Source organism: Mastigoproctus giganteus, chromosome 10, assembly GCF_048544385.1.
Source record: "Mastigoproctus giganteus isolate SK-2022 chromosome 10, ASM4854438v1, whole genome shotgun sequence".
NCBI lineage: Eukaryota > Metazoa > Arthropoda > Arachnida > Uropygi > Thelyphonidae > Mastigoproctus > Mastigoproctus giganteus.
This window is the reverse complement of record NC_143584.1, coordinates 176,288,517-176,315,252: the sequence shown is the minus strand read 5'-3', so window position 1 is coordinate 176,315,252 and position 26,736 is coordinate 176,288,517. Positions and strand designations below refer to the sequence as shown.

The 26,736-nt window shown below is 38.2% G+C and overlaps 1 protein-coding gene across 1 annotated transcript in view; it reads left to right on the top strand.

The window, feature by feature from the left end:
- Positions 1-11,130, top strand: part of LOC150079551 (S1 RNA-binding domain-containing protein 1) — a 190,264-nt gene extending 179,134 nt beyond the window's left edge. The window contains exon 20 of the mRNA XM_090383104.1: positions 10,856-11,130. Within this exon, the coding sequence (XP_090239230.1) occupies positions 10,856-11,130 (275 nt within the window). The remainder of the gene's footprint in view (positions 1-10,855) is intronic.
- The last annotated feature ends 15,606 nt before the right edge of the window (positions 11,131-26,736 follow it).

Below are 26,736 nucleotides of genomic sequence, written 5' to 3'. Positions count from 1 at the left end.
ACTTTATATCTGCCTGCACAACCACCCCCAGGTCCCTTTCATTCTCTACCACTGTCAGTGTAGTACCACAGAGTTGATACGTTGCTCTGGGATTGCTGTTTCCCATATATAGTACTTTACATTTGTCAATGTTAAACTTCATTTGCCACCTCTCAGCCCATCTGCTCAACCTTTCCAGATCCTGTTGCAGCAGCATAGTGTCAGTAGTGTCCTTGACAACCCTGCCAACCTTTGTATCATCTGCAAACTTGGACATTAAGCTTGATATACCATCATCAATATCATTTATAAATACAGAAAACAATAATGGACCCAACACTGAACCCTGAGGGACTCCACTAATAACATTAGTCCACGATGAGCAGTGTCCATTGATTACTACTCTCTGTCTTCTCTCCCTCAACCACCCCTTTATCCATAGCAGCAATTTGCCTCCAATGCCACACTGCTCCAATTTGTGCAGCAGTCTTCCATGTGCAACAGTATCAAAAGCCTTTCTAAGATCCAAGTATATAATATCAAAGTTATTCCCTGCATCATAGTATCCAATCAAATTGGTCAGGTAAGACTTCCCCTTAACAAAACCATGCTGTGTCCGAGCTATAACTGAAGTCTTGTCTAGATGATCCTGCAGTGCTTCTTTAACCAGTGCCTCCATTAATTTTCCTGGAACAGAAGTTAAACTCACAGATCTATAATTACTTGTGTCAGCCTTTGATCCTCCTTTGTGAATTGGGGTCACATTTGCACATCTCCAGTCTGTGGGTACCTCCCCTGAGTCCAAGGAAGCTCTCATAATTATGGCTAAGGGTTTGCTTACTTCCTTTGCTGCCTCCTTTAATATAACTGGATAGATCCCATCCACCCCAGGTGCCTTTCTTGTGTTTATCTTCAACAATTTCTCCTCCATTTTACTCTCAGTTATTACAAGATTCTCTAGCTTACTTCCAGAGTTGAATACACCTCTGGCATTCCCCTCGCTGAATAGGCGCCTCCGTAGCCGGGTGGGCAGGAGCAGCAGTGCATAGCACACGCTTCTTGATTAGACCGGGGTTCGAGCCCGTGACCACCAAATACGGAGGATGCGGAAAGGTCAGCGAATGACCACCGCATAACTCGGAGCAATATGGCCTTAGTTGCTAATGCTCCTAAAAACCAAATAACAAACAAACAACAACCTCACTGAATAACTCCTCATGTGTGAATGTCGATGCAAAATATTCATTTAGTTTGTTAGCTACCTGAGCAGGATCATGCAGCGTATAAGCACATTACAGCCATATGTACTTCTGAGTGTGTTGCAGTAGGTCAGTTTTTGCCAACATAACAAAAAATAACTCTAATTGAATATGTGTTGTTCCTCATAATGTAAATGGAACAAATTTGATTACCTATATACAGGGTGATTCACTACCAGTGCGACAAACTTTCAGGAGGTGTAGGGGGCACAAAGACGAATCGGAATCACATAGCATTGCAGGGTCCAAAATGCCTTCGTCATGTGGTAGAGGATGTTGAATGGGAGGTCGCATGAACAGCGATCCCGCTGGAAATCAGCATTTGCGAACCAGTTCCCGAGGCAGTAGGATGGACGAGTATTCAAACGTTGAACTGGCTGACATGCACTTCACGTATGGAGCTGCGGACTGTAACGGGTGCGCCGCTCTGCACTTGTATCAGGAACGTTTCCCGCACAGGCATGCTCCTCGTCATACGATTTTCACACATGTGCACAGAAGGTTACGTGAGACTGGTTGTTTCACGAGAGGTACCATGAATCGAGAGTGAACGACGAGGACGCCAGACAATGTCCTACGTCTTGCAGAAATCAATCCGAGTACGAGTACTCGAGCAATAGGCCAACGATTGGGTATTACCCAATCCACTGTATGGAGGATACTGTCAACAAACCAAATGAGTTCATACCATCTGCAACGCGTCCAATCATTGCAGCCTGCGGATTATCCACTCCGGAGGACTTTTGCTACTTGGTTTCTTCAACAGAGTGCAGCAGACAGCGCATTTGCTGCGTCCATATTGTTCACGGATGAGGCAAGTTTCACAAGAGAGGAGACCTTCAATCAACATAACGCCCATTTGTGGGCTTTGGAGAACCCCCATGGTACGCGAATACGTGCAACTCAATGCGGTTTCTCTGTCAATGTTTGGGCTGGCATTGATCTTTCTACAGCAAGTCCTGCCCGAACGTATTGAAGAAGCACATGTTCCTCAGTCGTTGCGCCGCTCAATGTGGTTCCAGCATGATGGGGCTCACCCACAGTACACCAGTGATGTCCGCCAACACCTAAACGTTACATTTGGACAGCATTGGATAGGTCGTGGTGGTCCGGTTCATTGGCCTGCTAGATCACCGGACCTATCATGCCTGGATTTCTTCTGCTGGGGTCAAATGAAGACATTGGTGTACGAGACCCCGTTGATTCAATTGAAGACCTCGTCGCTTGCATCTCTGTAGCTGCTGGGGAGATTCGAGACACGCCAGAAATCTTCCAGAATGTTAGGAATTCCATGCGGCGGCGCTGTGAAGCCTGTGTGACTGCTTCTGGTCGAACACCTTCTGTAGCATGGTTTTTTGGCAATGTAAAACTTGTCATTAAAATGATTTCTGTTACACTAACGAGTTGCTGTTTCTGTTCTTTTTCTTTGCTTCTTTGTTCACGCGACCTCCCGCATGATGAAGGCATTTCGGACCCTTCAATGCTATGTGATTCCGATTCGTCTTTGTGCCCCCTACACCTCCTGCAAGTTTGTTGCACTGGTAGTGAATCACCCTGTATACTTTATATACATTAAAAACCCTGGCCAATTTGAAGTTCAGGAGACAAAAATGTGTTCATTTTGATTTAAATGGGCTTTAAGTAGTTAAACAAGATAGTACGTGTCAGTATTAATCAGTTTAAAGCCTTAGGTAGATACTCTTTACTATTCCTGTGCAGAATTTTTGCTGTTCTTTCATTTAAAGTGTGTTACTCTTTTAGTTTTTTTGTGGCATACATTTGTGAATAGATGATTAATGCATTAATTTTAGTCAATAAGAGAAAGTTAATGATTGTACTGTGGGGAAATTCAATCAACTTCTTGCACATGATAACAAAGATCACTAAGTTTATTTATTTGCCACCATAATAGTAATGCAACTCAATGATTTAATATGAGAGATTGCTTCATGCAGTATCTTTCTATTTTAGAAGGTTTAGGAGAAGTCTGGTTGGCCTGCCTCCCTAAAATCCACTTATGCACATCTTGTTGATGGTAAGCCCTGTTACATCCCTTTGGTGGCAACGAACATGTAGTGATTCTCTTCAAGATGCCCAGTCAGTGTGAATAGGAAAAGATCAAACTCTCCAGAACACGGCGAAACAAATGGCCCTCAGTCCCCAGTGGCATTCACTCACTCTCTCTCTTATGGCATCATGAGAAGCAGAGGGTGCTAAGAATCTCTGGATGCAACCAGGCTCTCTGCCATGCACTGGAAACTGAATTTGCCTGTTACAATTTAAGATCGCTCATGAGTGAAGATGGGATATAGAGCTGGAAAAGGAATTAGAAAATGTGGATTGGAATATAATTGGCTTGGCTGAAACAAGAAGAAGAAATGAATCACTTACAAGTTTATCAAGCGGAAATCTGCTGTACACTAATGGAAACATTGAAAAGAGTGAAGGTGGAGTTGGCTTTCTGGTCCATAAAGATATAAAAAACAACATTTTGGAATTCAAAAGTACATCACCAAGTGTGTCAAGACTACTACTCATTATTTCTAAGAGGTACAAATTAAAGGTTATAATGATATATGCACTGAAATTTAGAGACTTCTTAGATGAACAGAAAACTTGCTATTATATTATATGCTGGACTTCAATGCTAAGGTTAGAAAGAGACAAAACAGCACAAAAAGGGAAACTATAGCAAATTTTGGAATTAGTGAAAGACTTGTGCAATTTATAGAATCTCGAGGAATGTCAGTAATGAACACTTTTTTCAAGAAAAGGGTGAACAGAAAGTGGACATGGAAGAGCCCAAGTGGATTAACAACTAATGAAATTGACTTCATCCTCACTAACAATATATACAGTCGGACCTCTCTTTAACGAACTTCCATATAGTGAATTTTTCTATATAGAGAACTTTTTTGATTTCCCCTTTGTCATTACGTTGAAAATAGTTTCCATATAACGAAGAAAATTTCCATTTAACAAACTAATTTTGAGAGACCTGGGTACGCAATGTTCGCACCTCTGGCTAATGCGCCAATAAAACCCAAATCAAATCAAATCACACCTCTGGCCTTTAGGCAATAGTGCTGATGCTGTAGAAAGCACAAATTAAGAGCTAAAAGGGTTAAGAATTAATCACTTGCGCTTTTAATAGCTAAAGGGTTTAATTCTTAAGAGCATTCCAAAATTTAGTATTGCCTGTAAAGCATTTACTGTACCCAGAAGTCGCGCTGGGAAACTGCTATCTCTGTGTCCACGGCCATTGGCAAAGATTAAGTCATATTCTCGACACGGACATTGGCTCTAGTCAACCTGTTTTCTATTGCAATCACCCTATTAGAGAATTAGGAGAGAGAGTAATTTTCCTTTATCCCAGAAATTCATCTGTTGTTTCGCAGAAATGAGTCATCCATACTTTCACTAAATTTCACCTGTCTCTGTATGGTAGGTACAAGTGGTCCATAAATCAGTTTTGTTTGCTGCTGTGCAAGTAACCTTACAATGTCTAGGAGAAAATCCTTGTAGTGGAAAAAGTGGAGTGTAGTGGAAAAAGTGGAAGTGCTTAATTGTGTAGATCGGGGTGTTAAAAAAAAAAAGAAATCGCTTTAAAATTTAAAATAAAACACACTACTGGCAGGTAGTGTTGACACACTACCTGCCAGTAGTGTGTCAACCATTCTGAAAAACCAATTCTCAAACTGTTTGAGAAAATGGGACCAAATCAGAAGTGTGCGAAATTATGCCTGCACGAAGCAGTTTTTAAGTGGGTGAAGTTGATTCGAGACCAAAACATGCCAATATCAGGGCCATTAATAAAAGAAAAGGCTACGGAGTACGCATCTTTTCTGGGGCATAACTTTCCAAGTCAGTTCTGATTGGCTGGACAAATTTAAAAAGCACTATGGCTTACTCAAAAAAGTTATTTCTGGTAAAAGTGGGGTTGTAACTGAAGAAGACTGTACCCATTGGAAAGAAACAGTTTTGAAAAAAATTATGGAGGACTACGAGCCCAAAGACATATTCAGCGTTGATGAAACAGGTCTATTTTTTAAATGTTTGCCGAACAGGGCACTGACTTTTAAAGGTGACAAACGCAATATTTTATTACGTAATAGTCGTAATAAAATACATAAGTATTTTATTATGATTATTTATTGTTTGGTAATGATTTGGTTACAAATGTGTGTTCAATCTTGGGTGGTCGGCACCTAACCCTATTTTTCCCATAGGGCCTGTTGTTTATATTGCACGATTTTGCATTGCACGAGGGTTTCTAGGAACGCAACTATCGTGCTATACGAGGACTGACTGTAGTCATTTCTTAATATGTGTGTATTAATAAATTAATTGTTTTAAAATGGTAGAAAATTTATTCATTCCCACTTATTTCTGATTTATTTCCCATATTTCTGAGTTGAATTACAGTGTTTTTCATTGTTGAAAAGGTCATATTTCTTTATAACAAAATTTCTGTATGACGAATTTTTTCAAGTGAATGATCGATTTCGTTATATGGAGGTCCGACTGTATATTGTGAACAATGTTACCGTCCTGAACAGGTAAATGTTGAAAGTGATCACAGAATGGTAAGATGCATACTTGATATAGATAAAAGAAAATAAAGGAAAAAACTGACTAGAGTAAGTTTTTTTCCTTTATTTTCTTTTGTATTAAAGTAATACAAAAGTCTTTGAGATAACAGGAGGAGAAAAAGCAGTATGTACTGGAACTTAAGACAAATGTCTGAGCTTCTGCAGACCTTTCAGGACCAAGATATCGATGAGGAATACAACTTTCTGAAAGTGATAAAGGCCAAGAAACCTATAGGTAAAAAGAAATACAAAGAAGAAAAAATTAGTCAAGAAACACTTGTCGTGTTGAAGCGAAGATGACAAATGAAGAGCAAGATAAACACTGGCAAGGACAAAATTGAGTATACTGAATTATGCAAAGCCATTAGAAAAAGGCTCAGAGAGGACACAAGAAGATTTAACACACAAAAAATAGAACAAGCATTAAGGGAAAACAAAGGACTTAAATCAGCAGCCATGAGCAGTAATACAGAAAGACAAATGATACTGAAACTGAAGAATAGTGATGGTGTATTTATAAATAGCAGAGAAGGCATAATTCAAATAGCAGAAGACTACCATAAAGAATTATACAGGGTGTCTCAAAATATGCAGCATAACTTCAGGAATGAGTTCCCCATATGTAGACAATAAAAATATTTTATATCAACATAGTTTCGGAAATGCTTGGTTCCCAAGTTATTAACCATGTCTTATCTCCCGCAGGTGATTTCCTTCATCACAAGGTACTAACAGAATCTGGTGGTTTTTCATTCCAACCATGTACTCAAATCAGGAGCAAGCGGATATGCATTTTATGTACGGTTTGGCGGACGGCAGTGCTCTGGAGGCTCGTCGTTTGTACCACGAAAGGTTCCCAGAACAAAGATGTCCAGACAAGAAAATGTTTGAAGGTATCCATCGCCGCCTTTGTGAACATGGGACCTTTACACCTCGTGCTGCCGACTGGGGACGACCAAGATCTACGACTCCTGAAGTAGAGAGGAGATTTTGGATGTTGTGCATGCCACTCCTGGAATCAGCACATGCAGAATAGCAATGCAACTGGCTGTTCAACGTTCAACTATTTGGAGAGTGTTGCGAGAACACCAACTGTATCCTTACCATCTGCAACGGGTACGGGCCTTGTCACCAGCAGATTACCCTGCGTGCATAAAGTGCATATCCGCTTGCTCCTGATTTGAGTACATGGTTGGAATGGATAACCACCAGATTCTGTCAGTACCTTGTGATGAAGGAAATCACCTGCGGGAGATAAGACATTCCAGTTATTAACTCGGGAACCAAGCATTTCCAGAACTATGTTGATATAAAATATTTTTATTGTCTACATATGAGGAACTCATTCCTGAAGTTATGCCGTGTATTTTTGAGACACCCTATATAAGGAGCAAGGGAATGATACCAGCAGTGGGGAAGATGGATCACAAATTAGCAAACACATATGACTGATATCCTTCCTGCTGAAGTAGAACATACATTGAAGAAAATCAACAATCAAAAAGCCCCTGGTGAAGATGAAGTTACTCTAGAGTTAAAATTGCAAGGAAGAGACATGACACAGAAACTGGCAAGACTCTTCACAAAATACATTAGAAAAGCGTGACGCCTAAGGATTGGAATAATGCTAATATTTTGCTGCATAAGAAAGAAGATAAATCAGAAATTGGAAATTATAGACCAATTAGCTTGTTATCCCACAACTACAAGTTGTTCACAAGAGTGATTACTAACAGATTAGAAAGAATACTTGATGAGAATCAACCAAAAGAGCAAGCTGGCTTTAGGACAGGATTCTCAACTATGGATTACCTTCACGTAATATTGCAGCTATTGGAGAAAGCAAATGAATATAAAACACCATTATGCCTGGCATTTGTGAATTATGAAAAGGCATTTGACTCTACACATTATGATTTTGAAGAAAATATATGAGAATGCTACCTCCTTTATTAGACTAGATGGTGTGATTCTTCTTCTTCTGGCATTATAACCCAGGATGGATCTTAGCCTTCTCAACGATGTTCCACCAGTAAGCCCTCCCAGAAGTCAAACCTATCCAACTTCTTATTCTCATGATCTTTAAGTCCTCCTCTACGTCATCCATTCATCTTTTTCACGGTTTTTCTCTTGTCCTCTTACTGGTAGGTTTCCATTTCGTTATCTTCTTGTTCTCCTGTCATCCATTCTCATAACATGTCCCAACCAGGCAAGTCTCTGGCTCTTCACAAATCTGACAATGTCCGCACCCTGATATAAAATTGTCAAGTTCGTGGTTCATTCTGATTCTACAGGATTCATTGTCTTGTATGGGCCCAAAGACTTTTTCGCAAAATTCTACATCCAAACACTTTCAACAACTGCTCGTCTTTACTCGTTAATGTCCAAACTTCACAACCAGTATGTTACAACTGGTCTAATGAGACTTTTGTATATTCTGAATTTTAAATATCTGGACTTCATTACTAATAGAGTTGGTCTGGTTTATCTGCAAACCTAGATAGGCGAAATTTTGAACATGCTCAAACGAGAAGCAGCTGGTTCTTAAATTTTCAGTGTTATCTGCCATTATCAGACAAAGAGATTGGCAAATTGAAAATTGAGAAAGGAGTTCGACAAGGAGACAATATCTCGAAGTTGTTTACTGTTGCCCTTGAAGAAGCTTTCAGAAGATTGGACTGGTCACAGAAAGAAGTCAATATTATTGGAGAGTACCTAAACCATTTACGATTTGAAGATGACATTGTGATTAAGTCATGATCCCAAAGAATTAGAGGAAAATCTTAATCAGTTATATAGAGTTAGTAAGGATTTCAGACTAAAGATGAATTATGGCTTGAAACAAAAGTAATGATGAACAAGTATGCCATAGAAAGGGATATAATCATTGAAGGAGCAGTAATTGAAAAGGTGGATTCATATACTTATATTGGACAAGTCATTAACTGTAGTAATGATAAATGGCTGGAAGTCAAGAGAAGAATAAATTTGGATGGATAGCATTCAGGAAATATAGTCACATACTGAGGAGTAATACCCCAATTTGTCTGAAATGTAAAATAATGAACCAGTGTATACTCCCCACCATGACTTACGGAAGCGAAACTTGGGCATTCACCAAAAGAATCAAAAATAAGTTGAAAACTACACAGCTAAGAAAGGAAAGAATTATATTAGGAATCAGACTGTTGGATAAGAAGAGAAACACATGGATTAGGCAGCAAACACAAGTAAAGACATTCTTATCAAAACTAAAGAACTGAAATGGACTTGGGCAGGACACATAACTCGAAGACATGATGACAGATGGACTAAGAAAATAACAAAATGGTACCCAAGAGAAGCTAAAAGAAAACCTGGAAGACAACAACAGAGATGGACATATGAAATTCCCGAGTCCGTGGGTAGTAAATGAGTAGCCATTGCACAAAACAGAATGACTGGAAAGTTTCTGGAGAGGCCTTCATCCTGCAGTAGATTGAAAATGGCTGATGATGATTGCTTCATGTCTTTTATATTAATGAAATTGTAAAAAATTCCGAGCTCCTAGTGAAGGAGAATCGCATCTACCACATATACATACGAGGGGGTATCAAAAAGTTCATACCCTGACCTAGATAAAACATTGGTAATACGATGCCGTTTTTAATATAAGTTGTCTAACTATTCAATAACTACCATGTAAATTTCATTCCTGTAGGTGATCATACACCAGAGGTGAAGCCCGGAATCTGAGGAAGGACGCTATGGTTGACAAAGTGGAATATCAAGGAGTGATCAAGTTCTGTATTGCAGGGCAAGAAAGCTCAGGAAATTGACAAAGAAATGAAGGCCATATATGGGCAGAATTGTCTATCCTATGACACTGTAAAAAAAGTGGAAACGGGATTTCCAGTGCAGTCATACAAGTGTCTTTGACGAGCCAAGAGAAGGAAGGCCATCAACATCCACAGACAGCGAGACAGTTGCAAAGGTTGAGCAGCTGGAGCTGAGTGACATATGTGTGACAATTCATTTCATCACAGATGCTGTGGGAATTAGTAATGGGTCTGCCCACAGCATTTTACATGGACATCTGCACATGTCTAAGGTCTCCGCATGATGGGTTCCAAGACTTGGCCACGGCCGTTTCCACCACCAACTTTGTTGCCCAGTGCAGCTTTGAACTACTGCAGCACCCACCCTATTCTCCTGACCCTGCACCGCCAGGCTTCTTCTTGTTTCGAGAAATGAAGAACCATTGCATGGACGCCGCTTTGATTCGTCTCAGGAAGTCATCAATGAAGTGGAATCGTGGTTTCAGGCAAAAAGGGCGGACTTCTACGATCAAGATATTATTTTATTTTATTTCGTATGATGTGATCAATACACGAATGAACCAGTTTTTTCTTGCTTCCTTCGTGTATCGTGGCCGGGATATCCAACCAACCGGTTGGTTCGGCACCATCGTGATATCCAGCCCGAGGCGGGAATCGAACCCGCGACCTTTGGGTTGCTAGGCAGGCACTTTACCTACCCGGCTAGCCCGGTCGGCATCAAGATATTAAACTGATCCACAGATGGGAGAAATGTGTTACCATACATGGAGAGTACATAGAAAAGGATTATAAAGTTCCTGTGATGTTTCACCTTTCTAGAGCTATTATTTCTAGGTAAGGGTATGAACTTTTTGATACCCCTCGTACGTAGTTAATAGTACTTTTTATGCTGCTATAACCAAGTGGTCAAGCACAGGAGTACAAAAGTACATGCATTTGAGCAACCATAGTCAAGCCCTGACTACTAAATATGGTCTTGTGAACTCCTTTGACCTTATCTGGTTATCCTGAAGTATAAGCAGAAAATTTATTTTATTATTTTATTTTGCAGTCTTTAAATCTGCACTTATTTTTGCGTAATTTGTCAGAAAAGACAAATTACACAAATTACACAATTTAAAATTCCATTTTATAGTCAGTGATAGTTTTTATTTATACTTTTAACTTATTGAGAGAGACTGTATCATTTTATTTTATTTCTTTTAAGAATTTGAAAAGCCACTGTTCAGAAGAGGAGTGAGTTCCCTGGAAGACTTGAAAGTCGGTCAGATAGTTACTGGTCGAGTGGTAAATACAGCTCATTTTGGGGCATTTGTGGATATTGGAGTTGGGCAAGATGGTCTAATTCATGTATCTCAGTATAAAGGACAACAAGTTGCCTTGGGTGATAGAGTAGAGGTGAAGATTCTTAATGTTGACACAAAGAAAAAAAGAATTGGACTTCAGTTACAAAGAAAAAGTTTGGGCCCTCTACCCACGTAACAGTGGTCTTTATTTTGTGTTTCTTGCCGAAAAACTGTAAAAAAAGAAACATTTCTAAATATATATATGTGTATGTGTACAAGTTTTCTATATATATATATATATATATATATATACACACACTTTTTTTTTTATATATATATATATTTTAATTTCATTCCCCCTATTGTAAGCTATAATATTAAGAACTAAAGTGCAGGATTTGCATTTGTACCTGCCAACTTTTATAATTTACCTATAAAATTTAGTTCTTCCAGGATACTGATTCAAGATAGTTAACAGTTTCTTTTTTCAAAATGAAACATAAATTATTATTGCCACCTGACCAGAAAATTACTGATAGACCTAGTGATAAATGTAATTATTACCTCTTGTAGTTTTTCAGTTAAAATGAATTTTTCAAAAAATATACTTTATCTCCATTCAATTTTTGCAACAGAAGTGTTGCAAGAAGAATCTTCATACCGAATGGAATTTTTTGGACAAAAGGTTAGTTTGTTTACAGTAATGCCAGACACAAAATTCTTGGCATTCATATTCAATGAAAAGTTTACTTTTCTTCAGCACATTCATAAACTGCAGAGTGCACAAGTGGCTTGTATATTCTTCATGCTCTCTGTCCTCTACTACATAGGAGTGCAAACCATGGACTTTGCTTTGTCAGATTACAAGTCTCAGATTTACACATCTGCCAGAAATATTGCACTTCATTGGTTTGATCCAGGCCATCATCAGGCAATTCATATTGCTTCTGGTGCATTTCAGACATCTGTCCAGAGTCTGCATGTTGATGTGAATGAACTGTTTTTATTTCTCTCACAGAAGCAGTTGTCTCTACAATAAATATACCTTTAAACTGAAATCCTTGGCCACCCTTATGTGGATATCCACATAAGGGTGGCCAAGAACATAAGAGGAAAATCTTTATAACATCCATCAGATTGCCAACCATCCATTTAATATTTCATATACAAAATGTGTTCAGAGATCCACATATCATAGTAGACATGGTGCCCAGTCACCAAAGAAAGCCCTTCTGTCCTGGCATGCAACTAACATGTACTAGCTTGCTATTTCTCCCTTAAGAACAGGATAAGGCTGATATTTTGTAATTTCCTTACTTGTAACTATATTTAGCACACTGATTTATTTTCTGGGGTGAGAATCATCTGGCATTTGCTGTTATATTTCTAGACACCATTAATTCTGAGCAGATTTGTCCTGAATGCAGTATATACACTGCAGAGTCACATGTAGAATTAGCAATAACAGAGGCATATGATGCAAGAAAGCAAGCTTATGCAGCATCAGCCAAAAAAAAAAAAAAAACCCCATCTTTCCTCACTCTGAATCTATGTCCCCTCAGGTTCTTAATCTGAGCAAGAGGAAGAATCCCATCAGCATTCAGTTGTTTAACTCATTCAAACCCTTATACACCTCAATCAGATCACCTCGCATGTCCCTATCCTCCAGGTGCTGCATTTTGCAGAACTTATCTTGGTAAGAGCACCCCTTTGTTCCCCTCACCAATCTTGTTGCCATTCTTTGTACTTGTTCTAACAACTCTACATCCTTCCTAAAATGAGGCCTCCAGACCTGTACACAGTATTCAAGGTGTGGTCTGACCATTGCCTTGTACAACAGGATAATTATCTCCATGTCCAGCTAGCAAAATTCCTGTATATCAACAAGACTCCATGACCTGCTCTGACAGCCTATCTGCATTGCTCAGCGAACTTCATATCTGACTTAACAGTTACCTGCAGGTCTTTTTCACCCTCCACTTCCCTGGGCGTAATACCACCCAGTTGGTATGTTTCTCTTGGGTTACTGCTACCCATATGCAGTACTTTGCATTTATCAATATTAAACATCAGTTACCACTTCTCGGCCCATTTGCCAACTTATGTAGATCCAGTTGCAGTAGCATACTGTCTTTACTGTGATTAACAACCCTGGCAACCTTTGTATCATCTACAAACTTCGACATTAAGCCTGATGTACCCTCATCAATATCATCAATGAATATACAAAACAACAATGGGCCCAGCACCGAACCCTGGGGAACTCCACTAATAACATTAATCCACAAAGAACAGTGTCCATTGATTACCACTCTCTGTCGTCTCCCACTCAACCATCCCTTTATCTAATTATGTAGCTGTTGTTGTTGTTATTTGGTTTTTAGGAGCATTAGCAACTAAGGCCATATTGCTCCGAGGATATGCGGTGGTCATTCCCTGACCTTTCCACACCCTCCGTATTTGGTGGTCACGGGCTCGAACTCCGGTCTAATCAAGAAGCGTGTGCTACACACTGCCGCTCCTGCCCACCTGGTTACGGAGGCGCCATCCACTGTAGCAACTTGCCCTTAATGCCATACCGCTCCAATTTGTACAGCAGTCTTCCATGTGCGACAGTATCAAAAGCTTTCCTGAAATCCAAATATATGATATCAAAATTATTTTTTTTGCATCCGGTTATTTTTGACTATGGCTTACAATACCGGGATCCCGGGATGTTGAATACTGGGATACTGGTCATTTTTTTCCGGTAGGGAAATACTGGTATTGATACAAAAAATACTGGTTTTTTGGTACTAATTTCAAAAAAATAATTGTTTATAATTTAATCACATAAAGGTGATTTTATAACCTTTGTTATGTGATTATGACGTTATCTCTACTAGCAGATATTCAATAAATCATCGATAGGACACCATGCAACCTTACAACCTGTCCACAATTCTCTGACAACTTCATGTCTGACCGTATTGTAACTCCCAAGTCCCGTTCCTCCACTACTGACTTTAGTTCAACTCCACCAAGTGTATAAGTTATTTTGGGGTTGCTGTAAGAGCAACCCCATAATAACTTATACTCAGGTGTAAGACCTTGCATTTTGCTGAATTAAAGCATGGCTGCCACTTTTCTGACCATCTCGGAAGTCTATCTAGGTCACTCTGAAGAAGCTCTGCTGGGTGGCAATCATTAACTACTCTACTGATCTTTAGATCATCTGCAAGTTTAGACCTCATGCCCTCCATCCCTTCATAGATGTTATTTAAGATAATCAAAAACAACAGTGGTCCCAATACTGATCCTCGGGGAACCTGAGGATCAGTATTGGGACCATTTATCAGTATTGAGGAATAACCATTTATCACAACCCTCTGCCTGGTGCCTTCAATCCATCGTGCTATCCATCTAAGGATTTTCCCTATGATTCCAGCCTGTTCCAACTTATAAAGTAACCACGCATGTGGGACAGAGTCAAATGCTTTGCTGAAATCCAAATAAACAATGTCAAAATTATTCCCTAAAGCCAGCTCACAAGTGACCTGTCAAAATGGCTAACCAGATTTGTTAAACATTATTTTCCCTTTACAAAACCATGCTGTGTATCCTACAGGATTCCATTCCCATCTAAACGATCTTGAATTCCACTCTTGGTCATTGACTCCGTGATTTTCCCTACTACTGAAGTTAGACTGGCTGGTCGGTAATTTCCCAATACACTTCTAGAACCGCCTTTATGTTCCAATTTACACCAATCCAACGGAATCTCTCCTGAGTCCAGTGATGCTCTCATAACTAGCCTTAATGATTCAATGCACTCACTTGCCGCCTCCTTTAAGATTATAGGGTATATGTCATCAACCACAGGAGCCTTACTCGCCTGTGGGCACGAAAGTTTTCTCATTAAATCAACATGTGAAATTTCAACATCATTAATTACATTTTTTTCAACTTCACTTCCATAATATCTCATTGACACAAAGGGGATTTTTTTAATGTAAATATCGATGCAAAGTAACTGTTGAGTTCATCTGCAACATTACTTGGGGTATCTAATACTATCCCACACAATTACATATGCTTCCAATCTGATTTGTCCTCCTCTTCTCTGCATTTATATATGTGAATAATTCCTTAACTGCGCCCTTTGCTGTCTTTATTCCTTATCTCCACTCTTTGCTCTCTCCCAAACTCAGTAAAGATATTATAGTGAAAATTATACTTTGCTGAATAAAACATCTTTCTCCTTCAGAAAATGATGAACATAATTCAACCATTGAAGACCAACATGGAAGAGAACATCAGTGTTCCGCAAATTCTTTCCAAAATAAGAAATCGCCTGACTCCAATGAGATTTTAAAAGATGAACTTAGGAGTTGGAAACTAATGAAATACTTTTAACTATTTTTGCTAAAAAGTTCAAAGCCTAGAAAATATGGACTGAGATCGTCTACGATTATCTCAGTACCAGAATAGAATCCGAAAGGGTTTTCTGCTGCTAATCAAATAATGTATGTACCAAAATTAGATCCATTTTAAACGATCATACTATTGATTGCTTATGTATCTTAAGAGCTCACTTTATTCGGACAGGTAGTGTGGATGCTTAAACATAACTAAACTTTGCAATATGTATTTCTTTGTTTTTAGAATAACTGTATTTTAATGAATTTTTTCAGAATATTTATTATTACAATAAAAGTTTATTTAAAACATGAATTCAAGCAAGTACAGTACTTGTTTTTTTCCTAAAAATAGTCAAAGTTTATTGAGAAAAACATTTGTTTTTGGAATACCGATATCATAAATGAAAAATACCGAAATACCGGTATTAAGATTTTGATCGGTGTTGTAAGCCCTATTTGTGACCACATCATAGTATCCAATCAGACTGGTCAGACAAGATCCCCCTTTAACAAACCTATGCTGTGTCTTAACTAGTACTGAAGTGTTGTTTAGATTATCCTGCAATGCTTCTTTAACCAGTGACTCCATTATTTTCCCTGGAGCACAAGTTAAACTAACAGGTCTATAGTTACTTGTCTCACCTTTTGAACCCCCTTTGTGAATTGGGGATACATTTACACAACTCCAGTCCATGGGGACATACCCTGAGTTTAAGGAAGCTCTCATAATTATGGCTAAGGATTTGCTTACTTCCTTTGCTGCCTCCTTTAATATAACTGGATAGATCCCATCCACCCCAGGTGCCTTCCTTATGTTTAACTTCAACAATTTCTCCTCCGCTTTTCTCTCAGTTATTACAAAATCACTTAGCTCCCTGTTAGAGTTTGATAAGGTTCCGGTATTCCTCTCCTTGAATAACTCCTCGTCTGTGAATGTAGATGCAAAATACTCATTCAGTTATCAGCTACCCAGGCATGATCATCAATAGTTAAACCATCTATGTTAAGTGGACCAATCTGATTCATCCCTTTCCTTCTAGACTACATAAGTAAAGAACTCTTTGCTGTTTTAATTTGCATCCTTGCCAAAGATTTCTCATAATCTGCTTTTGCCTGCCTAACCTTTGTGACTTGATTACAGACTAGCTTATATCTGCCATAGGGTTCTATGTCGCCCAATAATTTATATGCATCCCATGCATTTTTCTTCTCTGCCACAAGCCTCATTAATTCATCTAACATCCATTTAGGCCTAAACCTTGAACAGTATTTCTTATTTAGTATGAAAAGCCTAGTAGCCTCCAAGATTAAGTTTAGAATTCACCGTTGGTAACGTCATCAATTGATCCCACTGTATAGAATTTAAAAACTGTCTGAGATCACTGTAGTCAACTTTACGAAAGCAAAAGCCCTTCCCTGGTAGTTACATTAGCATTAGCATTAGTAGAGGCATACGATGCAAGAAAGCAAGCTTATGCAGCATCAGCCAAAAAAAAAGTTCCGATTTCACCCCTCCGTTCGTTCCAAATACCTGTCCAGCTCAGCCTTAAATTTATTTAGGCTATCAGCTTCCACAACAAAAGATGGAAGTCTGTTCCACCAATCAACTACCAGCTGGCAAACTTCCACACATCTATCCTACGACTGTCTATCCTCAATTTGAATTTATGTCCTCTCAGGTGATAATTCTGAGCAAGAGGAAGAATCCCATCAGCATTGAGCATTCTCAAACCATTCAAGGCTTTATACACTCCAATCAGATCACCTCACAGGTGCCTAGTCTCCAAGCACTTTAATCTGCAAACTTAAGCCTTTCTTCGTAAGAGCAACCCTTTGTTCCATTCACTAATCTTGTTGCCCTTCTCTGTACTCGTTCCAACAGCTTTACATCCTTTTTAAAATGAGGCCTCCAGACCTTACAGTACTCAAGGTGTGGCCTGACCATCACCTTATCCCTGAAAGGAAAATTCCTGTATATCATTGACAAGACACCATCAGCTACTCTTGCAGACTGACTGCACTGCTCAGAAAACTTCATATCTGTCTGCACAATTACCCCCAGGTCTTTTTCATTCTCTACCACTGTCAGGGTAGTACCAAGGGGAAATCACCAGGAGATTCATCCCAGATGTTAGCAGAATCTATCCAAAATCCCCATTATGGTTTTCTCCAGGCCTGTATGTATGCCACGTATTTGCTTACTGGCCATGGTTCAATAAAGGCAAAACTAACAACCTTTGGCCTAGAAGAGGACCCAACATGCACCTGTGGAGGAATTGAGGACTGGGATCACCTCATGCATGAGTGCCCCCTCTACGATGACCTCCACTGCCAGCTTATCACAAAGCTGACTTATATACCAAAAGGCAAAGAAAACCACTTACTGGATACTAAGGAAGAGTATCAAGCTCTCACCAACTACGCACAGCAGCTTTTCTTGAGGAGAAGACAACTAATTGCAGCAACATGATAACCCTCTACTAAATGAACCCAGGGACCCTGATGGTACTGGAACAAGGCAGCTAAACTTGACCAGCATTACCATCATTGGTGTGAACTACCATACATTCTCCAAAATGTCACCCACCAAAGATAACTACCTTTAATAAAGACAACCCAAAAATTAAGACAATCTAAGAAAGGCAAAAGGTTCTTATACTTCTGGACTTGACTCTCACGGATGTAACCAATAAGACAATCTCCTAGATAAAGACTGACAACGCCACCGGCGTGCCATTAGATGTCAACTGCTTTTCTTGGCCAACTAGCATTCCGAACCAGGTACCCTAACTTGGTTCACTTTAATACCCCCTCCCCTGGTAGGGAGAGGGAGGGGACGGGTTTCTGTCTCCTCCCCTTCCCTGCCACCCCCTTTTTATCTCCTGGTGGGGCCAGTCCCCACTGACCTTTCTGGGGTTGCCTTCCCTATCATCTCCATATTTCTATCTGTCCCCCCCCTTCCTCAGTCTTCACCCCTACTCTAAATAAATATGCATTTTATTTATTTTATTATTATTATTTTTTATTGATTTATTTACCTGTTTTATTATTATTATTATTTTATTTATTTTTTTATTGATTTATTTACTTATTATTATTATTATTATTTTATTTATTTATTTTTTTTTTTAGGCCCTTGCCACTGAAATCTTAGGAAATTAGGTGGCAGGGCCTGCCAGAGTACTTACTTCTAATGCGATCCCTCTATGCCTGACCTGCCTCCTCGGGGTTAAGTGTGGGCAACGGGGGGGGTCCCACTAGGGGCCCAACGGCTAAAAGGTCAGAGGAACAACACAACATAAACACGTACCTTACACTTTTTAAAATCTTTGGCCTTCACAGTGTTCTGTGTTTCACAAACAGAGTACACAACACGGAGATGGGGGAAACCCCTTGGGCTGTTAGACAATGAACACTTTACACTTTTGTCAGTGTAGTACCACCGAGTTGATACATTACTCTGGGGTTACTGCTTCCCATATGTAGTACTTACATTTGTAAATGTTAAACTTCATTTGCCACCTCTCAGCCCATCTGCTCAACTTTTCTAGATCCTTTTGCAGCAGCGTACTGTCATTAGTGTCATTAACAACCCTGGCAACCTTCGTGTCATCTGCAAACTTGGACATTAACTCTGATATATCATCATCAATATCATTTATAAATACATAAAACAACAATGGACCCAACACTGAACCCTGAGGGACTCCACTAATAACATTAGTCCACAAAGAGCAGTGTCCATTGATTACATCTTTAAGTAAATCCCACATCAGTATACTGTGATCTCTGTCACGCAATGGTTCCTTTATCTGCAAATTCTTAATGCATGAATAATCACTGCTGATAATCCGATCAAGAGTATTACTCCCTCTGGTTGCTTCTCGAACATGTTGCTGTAGAAAACAGTCATCCAATGAATCCACAAAAGTTCCAGTCAATTTTTGGAAAGTTAAAATTCCCCATTATAAGACATTCTGATTTACTGGCCCACTCTATTTCTCTGCACAATTGCTCATTTTACTCATAAGATTCATTAGGCCTATAACACACACCTACTCTCATTTTCCCTTTCCCTGTGCTTATGTCACACCACACTGACTCAATATTGCATTGTCCACCAATGTGAGATGGATGCACTTTCTTAGATTTTATGTGTTTCTTAACTAACAGCATAACCCCTCCTCCCTTTCTGTCATGTCCTATCCTTTCTGTATACATTGTACTCCCCAAATTCCAATTTTGCACTGCTTATGTGTGTGTGACTCCACATCTCAGATATCCCAAAGAGATCTGCCTTTGATGTCTTGACCAGTACTTCAAACTCATTAAATTTCTGAATTGGCCTGAGATCACATACAAAACTCACCACTCAAAAAATGTATTATATATTGCCAGTTCTTTAAATTCATTGAAGGTTTTATCAGTGATATGATATGATTCTCATTCAGTCTTGTCATGCTTACAGCGGATACTACATTGTCTTTTTAATCTTTTCTGTTGGAACCCTAACCACATTAGGGTTAGAGAAAATGAACTTAATTTGACTGACATTGTAGCCAAATCAGCAATGACCCTGTATAACCCTTGCCTACTAGTCCCTCTATGCAATACATGTAATATGTAAGACAGTGTTCCCAGTAACAAGATTCTTGGCATGAACTGGCTACGAACAAATCATACAAGATTAAATCTGTAATCAGACTATGGGAGCCTAGCCTGTGCAGAAATCAGTGAGAGGAAACTTTTCTTGCTCAGCTCTGCACAGGACACAGTCACCTTATATGCTCTTTTCTGTACAAGTGCTGTGACACTACTTAATCATTAGGCACATTTTTATCGAATTCTAGAATTTTGTTTGAATCTGCCAGGTTTAGAACTTTTAACTACCTAACTGGACTTTGTACGTAAGATTATATTCGGCAGTGACATGTCTGAAAGTTTTAAATATTTATAAACTATACCAGCGTTTCTCACATATCACGGAACAGTAGTGTTCTGTGAGAAACATTAGTGTTCCGTAAGATGTGAACAAGTGTTCTGCAAAAAATCGTAATTAATAATTAAAAAAATAATAATAAATAAATTTTGCATATTTGTAGTGTATACTACTTTTGTATCATTATAATATTTAACATAATTCTTTTTTAGTTATTAATATACTGGCATAGGCTAATAATCAAATAGACTGTAGAATACTTTATTTTCACAGGCTTTGCATAGAGAAGTATGCATAGGGGTAATGACATCTACGAAAAATTAGCGATGTTGATCTAGTATGCCATTCATATGCGATTTAGCCTGGAGTGCAGGGTTGAAGGAGAGGAGGAAACAGACCAATATCATAACTAAACTCACTTCCTTGTATAATTTTTTTTTTTTTTTTGATAATTATTAGTATTTCAAAATATGATTATTAAAATATGTGACCATGGATTTGTGGTTGAAAAAAGGAACTTTAAAATTAGAAGCAAAGTACTTCTAGTAGTGCAACTGTGGTCGATGAAACCGGACAATATTGTCATGATTCAAAGTGAGGATGAACAATCACAGCCTTTTGTTCCCCAAAAATCCAAAGTGAAAAAACAGGAACCAACTAATAAAAGACCAAAACGAAAGTATAATGACAGTTATTTGAATTTTATAGAATCAAATTTCAAAAAAATCAATTCAAATCATTAAAATGCACTACAATTTGTGTTATCATATGTCCAGTTATAAGAATCAATTTTGAACGCCTTTGTGATACAGGTGTTGGAAATAGAGATGCTCCTGATGCACAGTGCATCATATGTAATAAAATATTAGCAACAGTTCTTTGACTCCCGCTGAACTTAGGCAGGCAAAGGCAGATTACTAGAAATCTTTGGCAAAGGATGCTAAGAAAAACAGCAAGGATTTCTTATATAAACTCTAAAAGGAAGGAGATGAATCTGATTGGTCACTTGATATCGATGGTTCGACTGTTGATGATCCTGCTCAGATAGCAAACAAACTGAATGAGTATTTTGCATCTACCTTCACACATGAGTTATTAAGGTTTGAAAATGCCACAAGGTTATCAAATTGTAACAGGGTGCTTAATGATTTTGTAATAACTGAGAACAAAGTGGAGGAGAAATTGTTGAAGTTAAACATAAGAAAGGCACCTGGGGTGGATGGGATCTATCCAGTGATATTAAAGGAGGTGGCAAAGGAAGTAAGCAAACCCTTAGCCATAATTATGAGATCATCCTTGGACTCAGGGGAGGTCCCCATGGACTGGAGATGTGCAAATATGTCCCCAATTCACAAAGGCGGATCGGAGGGTGACACGAGTAATTACAGACCAGTTAGTTTAACTTCTGTTCCGGGTAAAATAATGGAGTCACTGGTTAAAGATGCATTGCAGGATCATCTAGACAAGACTGCAGCACTAATTCAGACACAGCATGGGTTTGTTATGGGTAAGTCTTGTCTGACAAATTTGATTGGTTATTACGATGTGGTTTCAAAGGAACTGGATGTAAAAAATAATTTTGATATCATATACTTGGATTTCAGAAAAGCTTTTGACACTGTTGCACATGGAAGACTACTGTACAGATTGGAGCAGAATGGTATTAAGGGTAAGTTGCTACAATGGATAAAAGGATGGTTGAGTGGGAGAAAACAGGGTGGCAATCAATGGGTGTTGCTCTTCGTGTACTAATGTTATTAGAGGAGTCCCACAGGGTTCGGTGTTGAGTCCACTGTTGTTTTGTATATTTATCAATGATATTGATGAAGGTATATCAGGCTTAGTATCGAAGTTTGCAGATGATACAAAGGTTGGCAGGGTTGTTAATGACAGTAAGTTACTGCAACAGGACCTAAATTTGGGCAGATGGGCTGAGAATTGGCAACTGAAGTTGAACATTGAAAAATGCAAAGTACTGCATATGGGTAGAAGTAACCCAAAGAGAAACATACCAACTGTGTGGTACTACACTTAAGGTGGTAGAAAATGAAAAAGACCTGGGAGTAATTGTGCAGCCAGATATGAAGTTTTCTGAGCAATGCAGACAGGTTGCCAGGGCAGGTCATGGGGTGTTGTTAATGATATACAGGAATTTTGCTAGCAGGGAAAAGGAGGTGATTGTCACTCTGTATAAGGCAATGGTCAGGCCACACCTTGAATACTGTGTGCAGGTTTGGAGGCCTCATTTTAGGAAGGATGTAGATTTGCTTGAGCGTGTACAGAGAAGGGCAACAAGATTGATGAGGGGAATGAAGGGATCCTCTTACTAGGCACCTGTGAGGTGCCTGTGAGACTAGGCACCTGTGAGGTGATCTGATTGCGGTGTATAAGGCCTTGAATGGGTTCAGCACGCTGAATTCTGATTGGATTCTTCCACTTGTTCACATTACGAACCTAAGGGAGCATAAATTGAAATTGAGGAAGGACAGATGTAGAATAGATGTGCAGAAATTTCCCTTTAGCCAGCGGGTGGGTAATTGCTGGAACAAACTTCCATCTGTCGTGGAAGTTGATAGGTTAAATAAATTTAAGGAGGAACTGGACAAACATTTAGAGGGGATTGTTTTGTAATTTTTTTTTTTTTTTTTTGGCTGATGCTGCATAAGCTCATACACTTGGTTTCTTGCATAACATGCTACTACTACTTGTGTTTCGTTCTGTGAATATGTTGTGAGATGAAAAGTGTTCTGTGGCTAAAAACGTTTTGGGAAACACTCAACTATATTATCATATATAAACAAGTTATTTAAATGCTTTTTAATATATATTGCTGTACTTTGTGTTTTTACTGGTGTATGTAAATTTTACATGGTAGCCTATTCATAGGTTGCCTATCATTTATAATTATTTTATCCTTGTACTTGGCAGATCATGGCCTAAGTTGCCAATCTAGTATAAAACAATAAAATCAGTCAGTCTTTAAATTAAAATAGAATAAGACAAAATTAAATAAATAAACTAAATTATATAATCTGAATAATATTGTTGGAAAACTTTACCAACTAAGATCTTCTGTTTCTAGGTGGTTGGTAGGGACTGATGTAAGTTGTGGTATACTTCTTAATTCGTAGAGAGGGATTTGGCTGGCAGGTTGGTTGTGGTTAAGAAGTTTAAACTTATTTTTAATTTGGTTAAGACCCTATTCTTAAAAATGCATATATAGCTGTTTTTAATCTAAATTCCTTTATTTTGGTTAATTAACGTTATTCATGATGCCTGTTAAAAAGGCTTATTTCTAGTCCACCGTTATGGTCTCTGACAGTGGATAGTATTTGATGTTTTGAAAAATGCTTATTTGTGTGGTCCTCTGTCCATGTATAAAAAGCTGTCTGAACCTGTTATTCTGCTTTGTTCAATGTCCTTATGTTCTCTTACTCCATCTACAAGTTTTCTCTTACGTAAGTTTTAGGGCAATCTCTATATTGTAGCCGATATATAGAGTTTTCAGTAGTTAGCATCTTAGAGAGGTAGGTTGAGATGAATGTTTTTAATGTCTTTTATTGTTGTGATTTTGTATACCTGGTAAAAATTTTGTATTTGAGCTATTTCTTTGCTGCTATGTGGTGCATAAGGTAATGATGTATGTCAGCTCCAGTGTTATGTTTAGCAAAACATGTTTCCCAGAGCAACAAAGTAGGCCAAGATAAAGGCTAAATCCAAATTTAAAAGGCACACTGGATTAATACACAGTGAAGAAATTCAGGCACATTTTCACAACAAGCATTTGTGGACCCCCTGAGGTGCAGTAGTGGTCTAATGACCCATTATTTTGAATGGATCTCCTGACTTATGTTCAGACCCATAATTAATACAGCCTGTTATGGAATCAGAGAATAACTTATACTGACTGATTTCTCGCTGCCTTTATAGTCTTTCAGCTAAGATGTAAGCAGGGCAGAGGAAAGGGATAGCCCTTAACACGAAAATTCACAGACCAACAAGGAAGGTCTTGCTTAACAGTGTAATAGGCACTGTAAAGCAAGCATGTTAAAAAGTTATGCTTACGAACTCACAATATGCTGATCACCAGTGTTTTTGGTAAAAAGGAGTTTAAAATTTTATAATTTAAATGGTGCACTTTGAAATATATATAATACTTGTAAGAACAAATATTATCTTCCTTAGTCAAATCCTGAGCCACAACACAAAATCAAAGCTGAAACCAAAACTCCATGGAAGATTAATATAGGCATGGTTGCATTGCAAAAAATACACTCTGCAACCATCACACTTCTCCAATTAAGAAAAAAATGATGCCAATCGAAACTGGAGGAATAATAAAATTCACATTCGTTTTTTGCTACTATTTTTGATTTGTGGCCTACATGACACATCTACTAGACAAGTGTTTGTAAACTTCTCTTTTTGAATAACAGAATACTTTAGAATAGTTAACTAGCAGAACCCAAACCTGTACCAACTTTTCTTTCATTCACTTTCAGTACGAAAAGTGAATGAATGAAAACCTTTTGTCTTCATGACTCGAAACAAAAGGATTCAAATGATATCATTTTGTAAATGTGATGTAAGCTATATATTTTATAGCACTCACTTCCAAAACAGTGAATAAAGCAAAATGATAAGAGGAATTAATGTGCACATATTTCTGGTTTGTGAAAATTAGTAGGAGACTTGGAAAATGTAACAAAGACTTTTGAGAGAAGTGATCATCTGCTAATGTCTAAATTAAGGGGGGGAAGAGGCAAACAACTTTATAACGTGGCAGGTCACATGTCAGTTCAAGTAGCTTACAATCTCATACTACCATACAAAAAATAGATCTGGTCAGGAGCCCAGGTGCTTGAAACTTCTACAGGAGCATGAGTGGTAAGTAATGGCCTATTATGCTGAAACATTTTACTAGTGTGAAAATTCTTAGATTTCAAGCTTGCTAGCATAAAGAAGTTTTATAAAGTGAGCCTCATCTCAAATAATTATAAAAAATTTCCTTCTTGCTAGCAAGCTTGAAATATGCAAATTTTGAGCTATTAAAATGTATAATGCTTGCATTTCTGTAGATGTTTCAAGTGCAGTGTCTTAATCATGTGTTTTCCTCTCAGAAGTGGTATTAAATCACTTACCCAAGTATGTGACCTTCCATGTTATCAAGTTAACATTCATTTTTCTCCCCTTCTTAATTCAGACATTTTCTAAAAACTGTTGCTGTAGTTCCAAATCTTCTGTTTGTCAGTTGTTAAAGTTGCAGTTATGTACACATTATTTGGAGGATCCTTCTTTTATTCTAATTTATTTCCTTCATTATTTTTTTTCAAATAATAGAGATTTACATCTCAATCTTGCAGCTTAGGTAAAAGAAAGATGCAATACCTTACACTAAGCACTGATCTCTCAAATTGATGGGCAACCATAATGAGTAGCCCTATGCACAACTGCTATTTCTGTTTCTCTAACATTAGTAGTTGAGATAAGTATGTTACTTATTAGTGTTCTCCCTCCCCCAATAGTAATTTCAGTGCTTATTGGTAGCTCATATTTGAAATGTTACCATTTACATCTTTTGATATCTCAATCTTGTGAGCTTATACTATTACCTGGTTCTCAGATTCTGTAGTTGAGGGTCCTAGTCTCCCACCAATGGAGTGCCACTAAGCACTGAAACAGCCATCTTGGTGGGGGCACTGCATAATAACGTTATACTTCTGAGACATGCTACTTATTGTAGTTTACTGTGGTAGCCTTTCACCTTGAGAGATTGGTATATTTCTGTAAGACTTCACATCTTTCTTTTATTTTGGCTATTGAGTATTTCTTCATTATTTTATATTTTCTCAATCGTTTTGTATTTTTAGTTTGAAGGAAAATTCCAGTGACAGTCTAAACTGCTGGTTATCTGTTTGTTCATGTATTACAAGGGTAGGTAGGTTGAATGTTAAAAACTGTGTTGATAATAAATGGTTGAGATATAAAAGTTAGTTTAGTACCTTTACGATCACTGCCTCAAGAGAGTAAGTTAGGTAGTATGCCCTGAGATTGTGGTGTTCATGGAACCTTGGCTTAATATTCTTTCATTTAAATAGGCTTTCAGTGATCATTACATAACCAATGGATACTTTTATCAGTGTTATGGCTGTTTAGACAAATGAGAAGTGTGCAGCATTAATTGAGAACAGATCTATATGAATGTACTTCTTCCCACTGCAAATTATTTGAATACTTGTTATAAGGAGAAAAGCTCAAATTCTGATAATTCATGCTTTGTTATTGTGCAGAATCCAGCAGTTCCAATTCCCAGTTTTTTGACCTTGTGCTATACTAATAATATTAGTATCATGCAGTAACTATTATAAATGTGGTAGTTTTTTTGAAAAGTTTGGCTTTGGACTTTTCACAAGACACTAGGAAAACTACTGGTGGCAAAATAATAGAATGACACCAAAAAATG